The 14,908-nt window shown below is 38.9% G+C and overlaps 1 protein-coding gene across 4 annotated transcripts in view; it reads left to right on the top strand.

Annotated features, from left to right (window-relative positions):
• The window catches only part of Ltn1 (E3 ubiquitin-protein ligase listerin), a 17,184-nt gene continuing 2,276 nt past the window's right edge, over positions 1–14,908 (top strand). The window contains exons 1-31 of one of the 4 annotated variants that reach the window (XM_022800500.2): positions 1–490; positions 2,112–2,214; positions 2,301–2,485; positions 2,737–2,967; positions 3,203–3,379; positions 3,614–3,790; positions 4,050–4,249; positions 4,450–4,624; positions 4,894–5,083; positions 5,450–5,583; positions 5,731–6,012; positions 6,427–6,582; positions 6,862–7,060; positions 7,233–7,405; positions 7,641–7,951; positions 8,193–8,309; positions 8,418–8,503; positions 8,633–8,739; positions 9,186–9,380; positions 9,537–9,655; positions 10,128–10,235; positions 10,607–10,962; positions 11,186–11,387; positions 11,821–11,953; positions 12,165–12,320; positions 12,514–12,637; positions 12,827–12,936; positions 13,103–13,331; positions 13,711–13,824; positions 14,025–14,158; positions 14,441–14,696. In XM_022800500.2, coding sequence (XP_022656235.1) covers positions 446–490; positions 2,112–2,214; positions 2,301–2,485; positions 2,737–2,967; positions 3,203–3,379; positions 3,614–3,790; positions 4,050–4,249; positions 4,450–4,624; positions 4,894–5,083; positions 5,450–5,583; positions 5,731–6,012; positions 6,427–6,582; positions 6,862–7,060; positions 7,233–7,405; positions 7,641–7,951; positions 8,193–8,309; positions 8,418–8,503; positions 8,633–8,739; positions 9,186–9,380; positions 9,537–9,655; positions 10,128–10,235; positions 10,607–10,962; positions 11,186–11,387; positions 11,821–11,953; positions 12,165–12,320; positions 12,514–12,637; positions 12,827–12,936; positions 13,103–13,331; positions 13,711–13,824; positions 14,025–14,158; positions 14,441–14,500 — 5,088 coding nt within the window. In that variant the 5' untranslated portion in view covers positions 1–445 and the 3' untranslated portion in view covers positions 14,501–14,696. Of the gene's footprint in view, positions 491–2,111; positions 2,215–2,300; positions 2,486–2,736; positions 2,968–3,202; positions 3,392–3,613; positions 3,791–4,049; positions 4,250–4,449; positions 4,625–4,893; positions 5,084–5,449; positions 5,584–5,730; positions 6,013–6,426; positions 6,583–6,861; positions 7,061–7,232; positions 7,406–7,640; positions 7,952–8,192; positions 8,310–8,417; positions 8,504–8,632; positions 8,740–9,185; positions 9,381–9,536; positions 9,656–10,127; positions 10,236–10,606; positions 10,963–11,185; positions 11,388–11,820; positions 11,954–12,164; positions 12,321–12,513; positions 12,638–12,826; positions 12,937–13,102; positions 13,332–13,710; positions 13,825–14,024; positions 14,159–14,440; positions 14,697–14,908 lie in introns of those variants that run through there. The other 3 variants (XR_015323093.1, XM_086982676.1, XM_022800499.2) reach the window with 3 other exon arrangements.

A 14,908-nucleotide genomic window follows, 5' to 3' on the forward strand; every position in this document is an offset into this window, starting at 1 on the left:
CATCTATGCAGCTGTTCCGACCATAGTAAACACACTGGAGCAATAGACAATACAAAATCTATGTCATATTTCGCAAGTTTAACCACTCTTGTAAGAAGCAAATATGACGTACAGCATTCTACTGATAGCTAAATGCAACTATTGTCATACGTTGTAAAATGCTAAATTCGCATTATGAAGCTTTCTGTGCATTCTGTTTAAACCGACTAGGCTTTTAGGCGCCGCTCAGTTCCATCAGCACACGCAAGTTTACTAGTGTGGCGCTAAACGTAAACACAGCTGACCACGTAGGACATCTACCACCCTACTACCCTGCATATGTTTGACTGACAAGCACATTTTTGACGGAATTGTACCCTACAAGAGACACTGCTATTCTACCGTATTTACTGTGCTGATTATTGAAAAATTGGTACTCGCTAGAGTCTTGGGAATACGTGCCAACATGGTGAAGAAACAGCATGTTCCACGAACCAAAGGAAACGCTAAGGTAATGACTCTAATATCTTCGTGCACGTTAGTTTAAGCTTATTTAGACGTCTGATGCTAATTCTACGTTTTGAAAGTGGGCACTGCTTACATAAAATTTCGATAGATTTATGCGGCAAAAGGCCGAAGCTGTAGGAATGTTTATAAAAAGGATCGCGTCTCTGACTTGGTGTTCCCCGAATCCCAAAAAACACGGTATCGTTTTCGAACTACTACGCTTATGTCATGTACGATGAGTTTCATCCAAGGAACTGGTGAACAGGCTTCTTTTTCGTTATTACCCGAACTGAGTATTTGTCATGAAAAAAGTGACTGAATATCGACTTTGTTATTTTTGGTTATCTTTTTTTTTCCCTATAAAAAGTTGCATCCTTTCGTAAATTGTGATCTCGCTTTATGAGCACTTTGGCGGCTTCGGATCAACCAGTTTGTAGATTAGGTACATGAATTCTGTCCCGTAGGTGGATGAGTCGCCACCAGATATATATATATATAGATGAAAAATAAAACAGCACGATGTTTTATTTTACATCTGTATTTCTCTTGTCATTAGCATAAGCAGAGCAGTTCTCACTGCGTGGCGAGATTTGATATTATTCTAATGTCCAGCGAGTATGTTCGCAAATGCTTACAGACGAACGTGAGCAAGAAGTTTTTTTTTTTTCTGAGGTTTTTCATAAATTAGCGCGTTATTGGACATCTACACCGGCTAAAACTCTTCGCAGACTTGTGTATGACGTGTGAATTGGCAGGTATTTTGAAGTAATGCGATTATTCCTTATACCGTTTGTAAAACTCTGCAACACTCCGGTAACAGGAATATTGGGATTAACATAGAAATTGCTCTAATGAACGCTGTGTACTGACTCAAAATACGTACAAATCACACCTATGTATTGTTTTAACATTGTCAAGACTTATCTCTACAACGGGATATTATTGAATTGCTCTCATATTGTACTGTGGTGTTAAAGCTACAGTTTTTTGCCACATCTTATGGATGAAGAACCGTATTCCCTATAAAAAAAAAAAAAACACTAAATTTGCTTTTCGTCACTTACTGCGAAGTAACTATGTCATGTTAACTAGATCACAGTGTGTATATGATTTTTCTTCGCGACAACATACTCCTGTTAAGTCTTGCGGCAGTCGTTTCCACTTTCTCTTCTAAAAGGATGGTACCTGCCGGACGCAGTAGTGATACGGAAGATTCCGACCACATACCTACACCGAGTGAGCCTACGTGATCAAAGTGTTGCGATATTCCATTTTTTCTCAGATAAAACTTTTTGAGCGTTGCAACTGAAAGGCAAGCGCAAAAGGCGGCCATATAAGTATACAGGAGGATGCAATATAAGAGATATCACATTGGATAAATATTGTATATAATAGATGAAGGTGATAGGGCTGATTTAACATAACTACCCAATGCTAGATAAATTGGTGTTGCGTTTAGAAACAAAGCTGCTGTCGACATAAAACGGCGAAAGCCATCAGACTAAAGCGGTGTAATTCATATTGTTTGAAGCCTTAAAGTGTATATGACATTTCACTAACTGTTTAGTGCCGCGTTGTGCTTTAATCATCAATCTGTTATTTCGTACAAATTCTGGATTTGGTAGGCGGCTAACTCGGAGAGATCAGCAGCACTACTGTCATCTGGAGATAGGCAACTTCCTCCGATGACAGCATTCTTTTCGACATTGGCCTCTGCTTCTAATCTAGGTAAGAAACGAGTTGACTTAATTTTTTTGACGTGGACATGGATGTAATGTCCAGCAACGTGTTATAAAATCAGTATCTGTATTTAGATTCGGAGGTTGAAGCGACTGTCGACGAAGACTTTCGTCTTGCGATTAGGAGGCTTTGGAAAAAAGATCCAACAACACGGCTCAAGGCTCTCCAACAAATCATGGGTCTTTTGGAGAATAAGACGCAAGAAAGTATTATGGGAATGCTACCATTTTGGACCAGGAATTTCAACAGATTAGCTGTGGTAGGTTATACTTGTAAGAATGAACCTTATGTTATATGCAGTGCTTAACTAAAAGAGCTGTAAGGACCGTATCAAGCGTGTAGCATAAAACTGATTGGTTAGTGTTTTCGCCTGCGAAATTTTCGCTACAAGAGTATAACATCACGTCATACAAAATCATGGAACGATCTTTTAAAACATTGTATTTCCTAAAAAAATTATTTCCTTTTGTAACGTTAACGTGCCTTCTGTTTTTTGCTATTTGCCTTCAGGACGCCGATCGTCGGATTAGAGAAGCTACCTTCTTAGCCCACAAACAAATTTGCGTCATGACAGGACGCAATTTAGCACCATTTCTGAAGGGCGTATTGGCCACCTGGTTGGCAGGAATGTACGACGTTTATGCTCCGGCAGCGTCAGCCGCTCGCTGCGGCTTCGAAACGGTGTTTCCAGTCCACAAACACGCGGATGTATTTCTTTTCTATTTGAAGGACACTTTATTTGTAAGTTTCCTTGACAAAGCAAACCCAGAATTTATTCTTGCGTTTCATTACCAATGTGAATAAAATATGAAGAAAAAAAATATTTTGGAAGTTCAACCTGTTACTTTTCTCTTGTCGGTAAAATTGTGACATTAAAAACATGAAAAATTAAAAAAGGCCGTGGGAGTTTCTTTTGTTTAATACCATCTTCAGTTTCAATAGCAGTTGGGTTTATACGGTATTTTCATCCTCTTAGCAATTCCGTGAGATCCTGTTTAATTTGACGGTGGCAACAGTTCCCGATAACGCTGAGCTCGACCAAAACGAGAAAAGAGCTAAGCTTGCGAGAATGTTAAACGGAGCTTTTCTGGCGACAGCCTACGTTATTGATGTTATCTTGCAAAATGACAATTCACCTGAGCGCAGTGCCAAAGTAAAGGATCAGGTTTGTTCGAATAACTTGTATGGATTCTTTATTTAAAATTTACACTAGACTTATTGGGAAGGGAAATGTATTGCAGTCATGTAGTGAAGGATTAGCAAGTAAAATTTGGTTACACCGTATCTTTTTATTATACTACTAGTAATTTTACAAAATATTAGCTATATTATAAAACTAAGCCGCACCAGGAAGCTTAATTAATCTGGTTTTAATCTGAAATTTCAGCTTAATCCAAAGATAGAGGAGTTAACTAATGACCCCAGATTTTGGAAATTCGCTAAACATACTGAGTCTTTAGTTAAAAAAGCTTTCTATCGACTCCTTCAATCCACAATCGCAGCGAATATGATCGCTGACTTGGAAAAGGTCACCAAAATCACCCTTTGTTGTCTCGCAGAACAGGTGTGTTGTCGTCAACAAAACATTTTTGCGTGTTTTGGTGGTCATACTCTTACTAGAGGTTCTCAATTACAGTGTTGTTCATTATTTTTCTATAAGCTTAAATTTTTCGTTGAGCTGTCAAACGATAAACTCTAATAATTTGAAGTTTTCCAAGAGCTCAATTATTGCAATTTAGATGTCAGTTTTGTTCTTTTTAGTTTGGTCAAATAACTCATTTGTGTGCAGTAAGTATTGCCGTGTTATTGGTAACATTTCGCAGGATCCAACGCTTTGCTTAACAATCTGGGAAGCATCTCTCCAACTGCTTAGGACTCACCCCAATTGCTGGCAGTATATCAATCTGCAGAAGGCTTTTATGCCTCAACTGAAAACTTTCTTGAACAGCCGTGCATTTGGAAACGCTTCGGCAATTTTTCCGATTTTCCTGCTTTTCTACACACAAATTCCAGAGAAGGAAAGGTAAGTTCATAAACATCTTCAGTTCAGCCGAAATACACCGGTCAATGACCACTTCGGAACAGAAATCAAGAGATCAATGACGTATATTTTAAGTGAAACGCACTGTGACACAAACTTTAATACAACCCTAGAGTGCGCTGCTGCTTTGGTAAGCGTAGTACATGACGCTAACGTCAAGTTTTGTTTCTTTTTTTGACCAGGTACCGTGACCAGATTTTAGCTAATCTTCGTGAAGGATTAATGACAGGAGTTACTTGTACTACGGCATTAACTGAACTCAATGCAACTTCCACAGCCTTTATGGAATGTATCCGCTACGAAATGGTCCACCATGCTGAGACGGCCAGCGACATTCTGAAGGTCTATAACGACCATGTATGTGTTACCATCACATTCAATGCCACCGATTCTTTGCTATATTTCGAAATGGAATCTTACCCAAGTTATTCATTAGATACAGAATCTCTTACAAGCACCCGATTCGCTAGAGAATAAATCATTAGTCACTATGAGCCTGAAACGTTTGATGCACATTTCAGCATTAATCCACATAAGTGATTAATACATTTCTACGAGTTCTTTGAAACTTGACTTCAACTGCTGCTTTTTTCCGCGATCCGGAACTTTGCTTCTGATTTTCTCAGTTGGTTCCCATCCTGCGATCGCTACTTATCTCATCCGATTCTGCATCCGATTGGTCTTCACGAATGAGTGATTCCTGTATTTTTGCTGACTTACAAGACCTGGTCTTATTCCTTGAAAAGAAGTCGCTTAAAAGTAAAGAAGATAGCACAGCTGCGATTCCTACAGACAACGAAAAATACACCGCCGTTGGTTTGTATTTCCAAACATTATTTTTCATGATGTGGAACCTATTAAAAGTTCGCAATAAACATCTTTAGTGCAGCCTAAAACTCTAATCCAAAACTTGGATTTGCATTTCTACGAAATCTGTTGTTTGCCGTGTACCTCAGTTAGAATATTTTTTGCTGGAGGCTAACCTCGTTGGACACGATGATTCAGGGTAGAAAATAAAGCCTCAAGTATAACGTAATCGATATCTAAGATATTCAGAGGACTCGAAAATGCTAACAACCAATAGTCAATGTGAGAGAACCATGAACAGATTAGAACATTTTATGTGCAACACACGAATAAAACATGCTATTACGACATTCAATATGCATATGTTAATTGCAGAATCCATTTGGGAAAATATCTACTCCTTATCTGTTGAAGCATTGGACTCTAATTCCTTGAAAATGCTAAAAAAGTTCTACTACGATCTCAATACGTACCACGAAAAGGCAAAAGCAGACGGTTTCCCTAGAAAAGTAAGTGTGATGCGCTCATACACCTGATTCACCTTCATGTAAAAAATATGTTAATGTAGATAGATGCTTCCCTATTCTATATAAATCACAAGTGAAGGTTAGATCTAAATTAGTTAATTAATTACCCGTCATTTCTATTCCATTCAGCAGGCTCGTAAAGAAGTTCGTTTTGGTCCTTCTAAAGAACATTGTGTGAGTATAAAGGAGTCTTCTGTCGAAAGCGGAGTATCCAGTGGAACCAAGCGACCCGGATTTCGGAACCATAATAACCCGTTCTCTAGTTCGCGGTACTCCGGTATTTGTCAACGTTTTCTCGGCTATCTTTTGAACACTGTGCGCTCCAAGCCGTCGGTTGAGATTGTTAACCTTTTCAGTGACCTGTTTTCCTATAGTTGCTCGAACGCCGAGTTCCTCAGGACTTTTGAAAAAGTAGGTCTATTCGGAAATGTTTTATCTGTTTTCTATGGCGATGTTCTATAAGAGACTATAGACAAGGTTGCTTTTCATTCCTTCATGCTTCATTTTTCTATACCCAAAGTAAACATTACAGATAATAGTTAGAGGACTCTTCTTTATTTGTGACACTTTCGCTCTACGCAATACCATAGAATTCTTCATTCATTTTCCGTGTGCGAATGCTTCTAAATATGCTGTAACTGAAATCGTTATGAGATAGCAAACCAAAGAAAAATTCATGAACTATCCCTGTTGTCAAGGTTAAGTTTCCAACTACTTAGATTTTACATTACAGTTATATCATAATCACAATATGAACATCCTAGGTCATCATATTAATAGCAGTCCAATAGAAAATCTAAAAATATGATGCGCTACTCTTCTCAGATGGTACTTTTAGGACGTACATTGTCGTCGGAAATAGAGGTCTTGCTTGAAGAACATGAAGAGCTGGCACCAGCAGCGGTGAAGGTGATTCTTCGAGTTGCGGCTGTCAAAGAATCGGGTAGTGAGAACGGTCTTACTATTAACGCCCTTGAAGAGGTACCACCGGAAGTATTATGCAAAATTTTATAGACTCATGTTAATTTATGGTCACACCAGTATATGCCGGCGTGGAGGAAAGGCTTTGCAGCTAGTACAATGAATCAAATCGACCATGCTAAGAAACTTGCTAAGAGAACAGCCAATAAGTGCACAAGGTCTTAAATTAGAACTAAAAGTTCAATTGAATTCGCCTTTCAAAAACATTTATGGATTTTTACTAGATTAAGTTTTTGCATGAGTATTTTTTTAATCATTAATTTTGCGATGTGTCCTTAGCGTTCAAACGACCTCCTGTTGGTGATCTTGTCTGAAGCTTTTGAATGCGATGCGCAAAGTACTCCGCTTCTCCGAGACTATTTCAAGAGGAAGTCCTTTCAGAAAGCACTTGATGAAGCCGTGCAAGGCCCATCAAAGTGGGACGTCCTTCAGGCCTGTTTGCACCTCTGTGGAAAAACGGATCTTCAACTCTTTCCTGGTATGGAGTCATCAAACAATTTTCCTAAATTATAGATTTGCTTTACTTGTAAGCAGTGGGTTATCTGGATGGATATGTGCTGTTAAGACGCGATGGATTTGAGTAAATTTCCTTTGACAATCAATTAGTTCTCGTTATTGTTGTTGTTGTTGTTGTGTTTGAATCCTTTTAGAAGCTATTGTTAAGTGGTTAATACAGAAACTCGTCGAGACGGTGACTGGTATATCTCCAAAGGAATTTACAGATTTAGCTGCAGCACTTCCCGATTTGTCTGAAGAACTCCTTCAGTTTTGTGAGGTTGTGCATTCGCTCTTCGATTTGAGTAGTGATGTGTGGACTTTGCCGGTAAGTTGATCTCTAAGATCTGGTATATGACAAAAGGCCCGAACGTTACGTTGTTGCGAGCGAATCAGTACCAATTCTAAAAATAATTCTTTACCTTTTTTTTGTTCTTTGTTGTTTGTCCTTTGTTGACGTATTGTTAACTGCGAAATTCGAATTTAGGCTTTTTACCAATATCCGTTTAGCAATAAAACGGTCTAACACGAGTTCATTTTCGATTCTATGGGTTCTGTTTTAGGACATGTCGACTTTGATTAAAGCTACCTACGAAGCCAGTCTAGAATGGGGAGAATTAGCAGGGGCTGATTCCAGCATTAGCAACAGACAAAACGGCGAAGCACCCTCAACGTCAACACTTACGGAGGATATCGAAGGTCCTGAACAGGTGGCGAACCGTCTCAAAGATGTTTGGGCTGGTGCTTTGGCTCATTCTGTCTATGAACTGGTCCAAGACAATGTCCAGAAAAGTAGGACAGTGGCCCTGAACTGTCGACTCAGTTTGATTGATGACATCAAAATGAGAATATGCCATGCCTCAGAGGGTCAAGTGTAAGTATTTAGGAAGAGCTAATTATACACACATATATAGGCCAAAACAATCCTCAGCATATTTTTGATAAAAAAAAATATTTCTCATCCATCTACTACAGTTTTTTTCCTTACTAACAAAAGCATATCTTTTTTACTTCCTAGTGCAAATTGGCTAGACTTGTGCAAGTATAGCTTATTGAATGCCATCTACAGTTCCTCATGTCTTGAGTCAGTCTCTATATTCACCCGTATGTTTCAGTAAATATCTGACTCGAGCCTCTTTTGAGCTGGTCGGTGATGACGAGGATGACCTAACTTTTCTCAAGAGGTTGGTGCCGTCCTCTTCGGAGCTAGAAACCATCTGCGTTGAGAATCGGTAAGGAAATGTCTTAAGGGTTTTTTGTTCCTTAATATATACCATTTACATATACCATGTAAAACCATTTGAGGTTTGGCTCTTACCTTCGCGGTGTTTTCGAACTAGGATTGGAGATCACGCTCAAAGCTTGGCCTTAACAAGAGGCGAAGGACCTGTTATCCTTTCGGATGGCGATTACTTGGAGAACCCCGGTAAGTATAGATTATCTCAATCCGCATTAGTGCCTTCAATATTTCGTTTCTTAAACCAATAGCACTCGATTCCAGAGACTGATCATAGCTATCCAGGAATCTAATGGTATTTTAATGTTTACTCTATAGGTGAAGTTCTACGAAACACGTGTCAGATTCTGCTAGAAGTGTGTGCTTCAAAGAAAGCGGTCCATCTAATAGATATCAACTTCCTTCTGTTAGCTAATTTTGTTGAGGTAAGTAAAGACCAATACGTCATGCGGGCGTGCTCACAAACATGCGTAGTTTTTCTTTCTAATTTCCAAATAGCTCTCGGATCTATGCTTCTTTGGCTCGCGTTGCTGTTACTATATGCTTTTCCCATATAGAAATAATTTTTTATTAAGTATTAAAACACAACCGATGTGTTTTAGCTGAACGAGTTTGAAGTTTAGGTTGGATGGGCCTAGTGCAATTTGTACCTTGTATTTTGGTCTTAAGTATGTTTCATGGTTGTTTGCTCAACAAAGCTTGAATTGTAGCAAAAATGTAAACCAAAAATATAAGAACTAATAGGTCATGGGTGGAGCCAGCTTTATGGCATTCCGACTGTTTATTTCGAATAAGTAATAGTAACTATCCATTAGTAACAGCATTCCTGTAGAGGCAGAATCAAATCTAACAATTTTCAGTTCATTTTCAGTCGCAGCCTCGACTCAAATTTGTCGTAGCCACCCTCATCGACGATGCACCCAGAGCAGCCTCTGTAGTCATGAACCTGGCGCGTCGAAAAAATGCTCATTGGCACCTCGTGCTTGACTCACTATTAGCTTCAGTGGAAATGCTCCGACCAAATTCAGTATGGCATTGGACTGACTGCCCCCCGGATGTAAAACAGGTAGATCAGCAGCATCTATAAGTGATATCCAATCCGAAATAAACTGTCTCTGTATCATTTTCATCAAAAATACCATATGATTTTATTGGCATACTAAAACTGCTTCAGCGAAGTAGGATATTGCTCATATTGCTACTCTTTACTTTGTTTTTTCAGGTATTTATTCAATACGAACGTGATGAGATGAAAGCGAATCAGCTACTTAGCGAGACGGTGGCTCAGGTAATGGCCTCAGAGGATTTCATAGATCCCAACCTTCTCTGTTTAGCTTCGAGGTAAGTAAAAGTAATAGGAACTAAAACTGAAATTCAGATGAATAATTGTTTTTTTTATACTTTAAAATCCCAGTGAAACAACGTGCGAGGCGTCAAGCTACTATTTAAAGATAACTCGTTGAAGTTCAAGGGTAACGAGGTACCCTCCCAAACGTTATCGTTTAATGTTGTTAAGGATCACCGTGGTGTGGGTGGCTAAGTTGTGGCTGAGCATCCTTTGAGTGCGTTAACATAGTAATCGTGAAGACAAATTGAATTCCAGTTTTACCGAACGATTATTGCGGAATATTGCTACCATGTTGATTTACAGGTCAGTTGAAGAAGAAGCTAGATAAGTTTGGCGAAACCCGTCTACAAAAATGCCTCATGGCTAGAATACCAGACGTAAAAAGATTATATAACATTTAAGTTTACAAGGTTAGTCGAATTTAGGAAATCGATGGACTTATGTTGCGACTGATGCCTGATATAGGTGTCTACGGCGCGCGTCTGGCGAGAGTCGAGATTTGGACACCGTGAGGTTGCTCAATGCAATGCAGGGCTTTAAAGGACGTCAGCCCGGTCTGTTTGATGCTTCTAGGTTAGTGCTAAAGTGAATTTATGTGCTAATGTATGGCGTAAATCCAACCTTTATGATGAACGCTTGTGGGATATTTAGTTACATGGGAGAATATTTCGGCTGTCGTTGTATTTCTATATTCCTAGCAAAACTATATATATATATATAAGGATTGGAGTAATGCTGATTGCGCACGATGGAGGTCAGCATAGTATGGTCTATATGGATTGCGCGGATCGCACCTGAACAGCATTACAAATATCCTCTTAAAAAACAAAAAGAAAATTTAAACAAAGCAGTTTTATTATTTATGGATTTATACTAATTAAACCATTTGTATACAAAAATTTGACTGATTATATTTCATATCGTTTTGATATATATAATTTTAGCCCGACTGGCTTCCATTTGGCTCTATGTGGGTTCTTCATTGCTGTCCTGACTCATTGTCGACCTGCACTTAAACCACTGAATTGGGACTTCATTTTGCTTACATTGACGTCAATGGTAGAAACGTTTTCATGGACGAATCCAACATCGGCCTCCGGTAAAGCCTCAGAGCCAACAAGGGTCGCCTCTCGAATATGGACGGGTTGCGGGATAGCGCTCACGGAGGCAATTTCCCTAATAAGCAAGCTGTCCGCGGAAGAAGATGAAAATGACCAAGTTCCTCACGGAGTGCGCCATGAATGGAAAAACTTCTATCAGAGTGTTATCGTTCAGACACTGATACCTTTAATGACGATGGGTTAGTAGAATTTTCACTGCACGTGCAGCGTACCGAATCATTCTTAGTCAAATTTCTATAAGGCCAGAATGTTATTTGCTATATGCATAGGGTTATTAAGTGAATAGATCGAAACCAAGACACATTAGCTTAAAATAGTTGCGGGAAAAACTTGCCCTATAACCTTAAATCTCGTGGTTCAGATATTAGAAGCTCTACATAACCCATTTTGTACTTCTTATAGCGCCAAAGAAGCTATCTCAACTTCCTGGCATCGTACTGGAAAGTGTGGCACATGCGTACACATTTATGGATCCGGAAGAGGTGAAGAAACACTGGACTAATGGAGATGAGCTGGGCTTTAACGGAATTTTAGGACAGCTTTGTGGATTACTGATCACTGATTCCCTGTCCGTGCAATTCGCTGCATACTCGCTTGCATCTCGGTATGCTAAAGTCTGCTCACGTAAACATGTTCAGCATACACTTTCTGCTGGAATCAGTCCATTTAGTTTCATTTGCACTAACTGCGCATGCACAGGGTGACCTCTAAAGTACTTGACAGCGCATCGTATACTGATATAGACATAATTCATTTTAACTTTGATTGTCGTTTCGATGCGTAAAGTTCTACCAAAGCCTCAGCAAGTACCCAATTTTCGGATATTGACTATCGAAGTAGATGGCTATTTTGTGCTATAGATGATTTAGACTTTTTATAGAAATAGTAATATATGTAATAGCCCTTTTCATGTTTTTTTATGAGTGCATTTTCCATGGGATTCATACATTTATCGAAGTAGTGCCACCAGTAAACTCTTCGGACTCAGAAAATTAGTACTCAGCAACGTATTGATATATGTATATATGTAAATCTAGAATTGTAGGCGAAGCAACGCGAGAACACGATGAATTAGTAGAGGAGCAGGACGATATGTTAGAGGACGGTACTACAGTAGATCGAAATGAAAAAGGGATTCCCATTGATGAGACGCTTCTTGAGTGCTTGAAGGTAAATATTTTCAATACGAAAGAAGGCATCCTCTAACATTTGGAAATCACGCATGGATTCTTTGATTAATGATGTTTTCCGATCCTTGGTTTAGGTGATCTTGGTGAGAAAGCATTGGCCCTAAGCTGTTTGAACAACTCAACTCTATTATTAAATGTAATTCTGTGTGTTAAACTGTAATTATTAATTTGCTTTGCTGTTTACTTTCTAGGACGCTACAATTTCAATGTCCATGCTGACTAAACGATATGCAATAGAAGATCCTCTCCCGGAGGCCTCGCTAATACCCACAGATCGAACGGCTGTGTCCGGATACCTGTTAACGTGCTCGCTTGCTCTTCAATTTTGCGTAAAATCCGCGCGACAGGTACCTGTTCGGGCTCGGATATATGTATATATAAAACTTTTTCTTTTAAATAAAATTTCAACACTAATTGTGCGGTTCGTGAGTTAAAGGAAGTAGAAATTTTTATATTTTCCGTTTATAAACTACTCATACATACTTATATAATTCAATCGATAATGTAACTATATGTATATGTAACTATATCTATATGAAGGTCCGCGCACTCTATATACGGTTTTTGGAAGAGCAAGATCACATGGCTCGCTATCTGCGAAACCTCTTCATTCTTATGCCTCGTCAGCCACCGGTTAACGCTTTTAGTTTTGGCCTTTTGGACGGTAAGTTTCACTAGTTTTTTTTTTATCTTGTACTTTCTGTACTTCAAATTGTCACTTACTTAGAGCGCCTCTATGTTTTTGGTGGGGGGGGGGGATGCATTTGCTGGAATTCGTGTTCTTACGGCATTTACAAGATGAGCCATGGAATGAGCACTAATTTTTTATCCTGTCCAAATTTTTTTTTTGCAGAGCGCCCAACGACACTTGTCCATATTATTTGCTGGTCACTAGTACAGATCTGCACACTAGTGCCCGGAGTCCTTCGTTCTTGGTACATGCAGCTAAGCGACTATAAAGAGGTGAACTATTTGCACAAAGAATCATGAAATTTAACAATCAAGACGCAAATGCGAAAAAAACGAGTAGTACATTGAACGATATGTCCTTTCAGTAGATATAATTGACCACCAAAAGTGTTTAAAAACGGAAAATCAGAATAACGTTAATAGTAAAATTCATTTCTAGGCCCAAATCGTTGAGAAGATAACGACCAAATACGTATCACCGCTATTAATTGAGCGCGAATTGGCCAATGTACGAAGTGGATCTCACCGCCTGGAGAATGTCTCGGTCGCAGCACTACCGTCAACCAGAGAAATCAAAGCAACCTATATTCTCGACGACGTCACGAAGCGTATACAAATTTCTATTCAAATGGATGCATGTCATCCACTTAAGAAAATACAGATTATAAGTACGTCTACCACCCATCGAAATATCGTTATGCAGGATAGGGAATGCACTAAATCAGATCTAGCTTGATAATAATTGTTCCTATCTTATTGCACCCAACATTTAGCGCACAAAATGTACAAGCTCAAGTAGCTATCGCCGTTCTACTAGTATAGCATATCGATAGTAGCCGTCCACCTGCCCGTATGCCATAATACCACCACGTGACGCTAACACGTCGTAATTATAAACAGGAAAGGCCAGTTTCTTATGTTGACTGAGGCGATTGCCAGCTGCTGTTATGATCCTTTTTAAGGCTTATTTGGATGTTTCTAATAGAGGAGCACAAAAGATTACAGTGAAAACTTGTTTTTTACTTTTATGCTTTTTTGTTACTTCAGACAACTGTGAACAGGTGCCGGTGTCCGCACAAAAGTGGCGTCAATGGCTCTACAATTTGAGTTGGTTTCTTAATGAAAACGGCTCCATCCAGGAGGGATTGTCGAACTGGAAACGTAAGCTTTCGCAAACGCCATTGTATTCCATAACGAGTACAACTACTGTATAAAGATAAAAAATTAAGCTTATCTTTCTAATAGTGTTAATTCATATATAACCCTAATACATTTCGTGTAAATCAATGATTTTAGATTATCCCATAGAGCGCATGAAAACGATCGGAAAGTGACCATGTTTTGCATGATTAACATTACAGAAAATCTCGACCGCAGACTTGAAAACGGTGGTGAAGAATGTTGTATTTGTTTCTCGGTTGTGCATATGACGACTCTCCGACTACCAAATTACCCATGCCGAACATGCAGGAGAGTGTTCCACAAAACGTGTATTGTAAGTAGGAACATTTGTTTTCGTTTACTCTTATAAACTCGATTCTTTTTTTGTGAACGCAACTTACCCACTGTATCTTCCATACGTCACACATCCTTCCAATAGATTTTTACTCCACACATTCGTATAACACTCTCGACAAGCTCCATACCGTAATAGTTTCTTTCGACTCGTAATCATTAATACAGCAACTTCCCTAATATTTAAAGGAGAACGTAGTACCTCTGTGTTTGAATTTGGCATTACCGCTTCATTAACTTGCTTTTTTTATTATTATTGCAGTACAAGTGGTTGCAACATGGCCACGCAACATGCCCGGCCTGCCGAACGCTCATCGCGTAGATAACATTAGTTAGTCGCTTCCGTACCTTTGGCCCCTAATGGAAGTGAGCCGCTTTGTGACAATATGCGTCTGAAGACAGCATGAATGGATGCGGGCTACTGAGGAATTATGTGGTGCAATGCAGTTTTCTTTAACTATTAGTTTAACTTGACTTATAATTGTGTAAATAAAATGGGCTAATTTTTACAAAAATTATTACATTATTCTCCCTTCGGAAATATCCTGTAAATATATGTAACAGTTTTAAGCTCGGCGTTTATTAGGAAAACTATCATTTGTGGTTGGACAAGTATAAAAACGATTAAAATAATGAGTTGACTTCTACAGATAGTAAACAGTACAATCACACGTTGGACAAAGAGGGTATACATTGCATTGGGAAATGAACTACACATAGTATTGCGTTT

Source organism: Varroa destructor, unplaced genomic scaffold (genome assembly GCF_002443255.2).
Source record: "Varroa destructor unplaced genomic scaffold, Vdes_3.0 BEIS01000003.1, whole genome shotgun sequence".
In the NCBI taxonomy this organism is placed as follows: Eukaryota; Metazoa; Arthropoda; class Arachnida; order Mesostigmata; family Varroidae; genus Varroa; species Varroa destructor.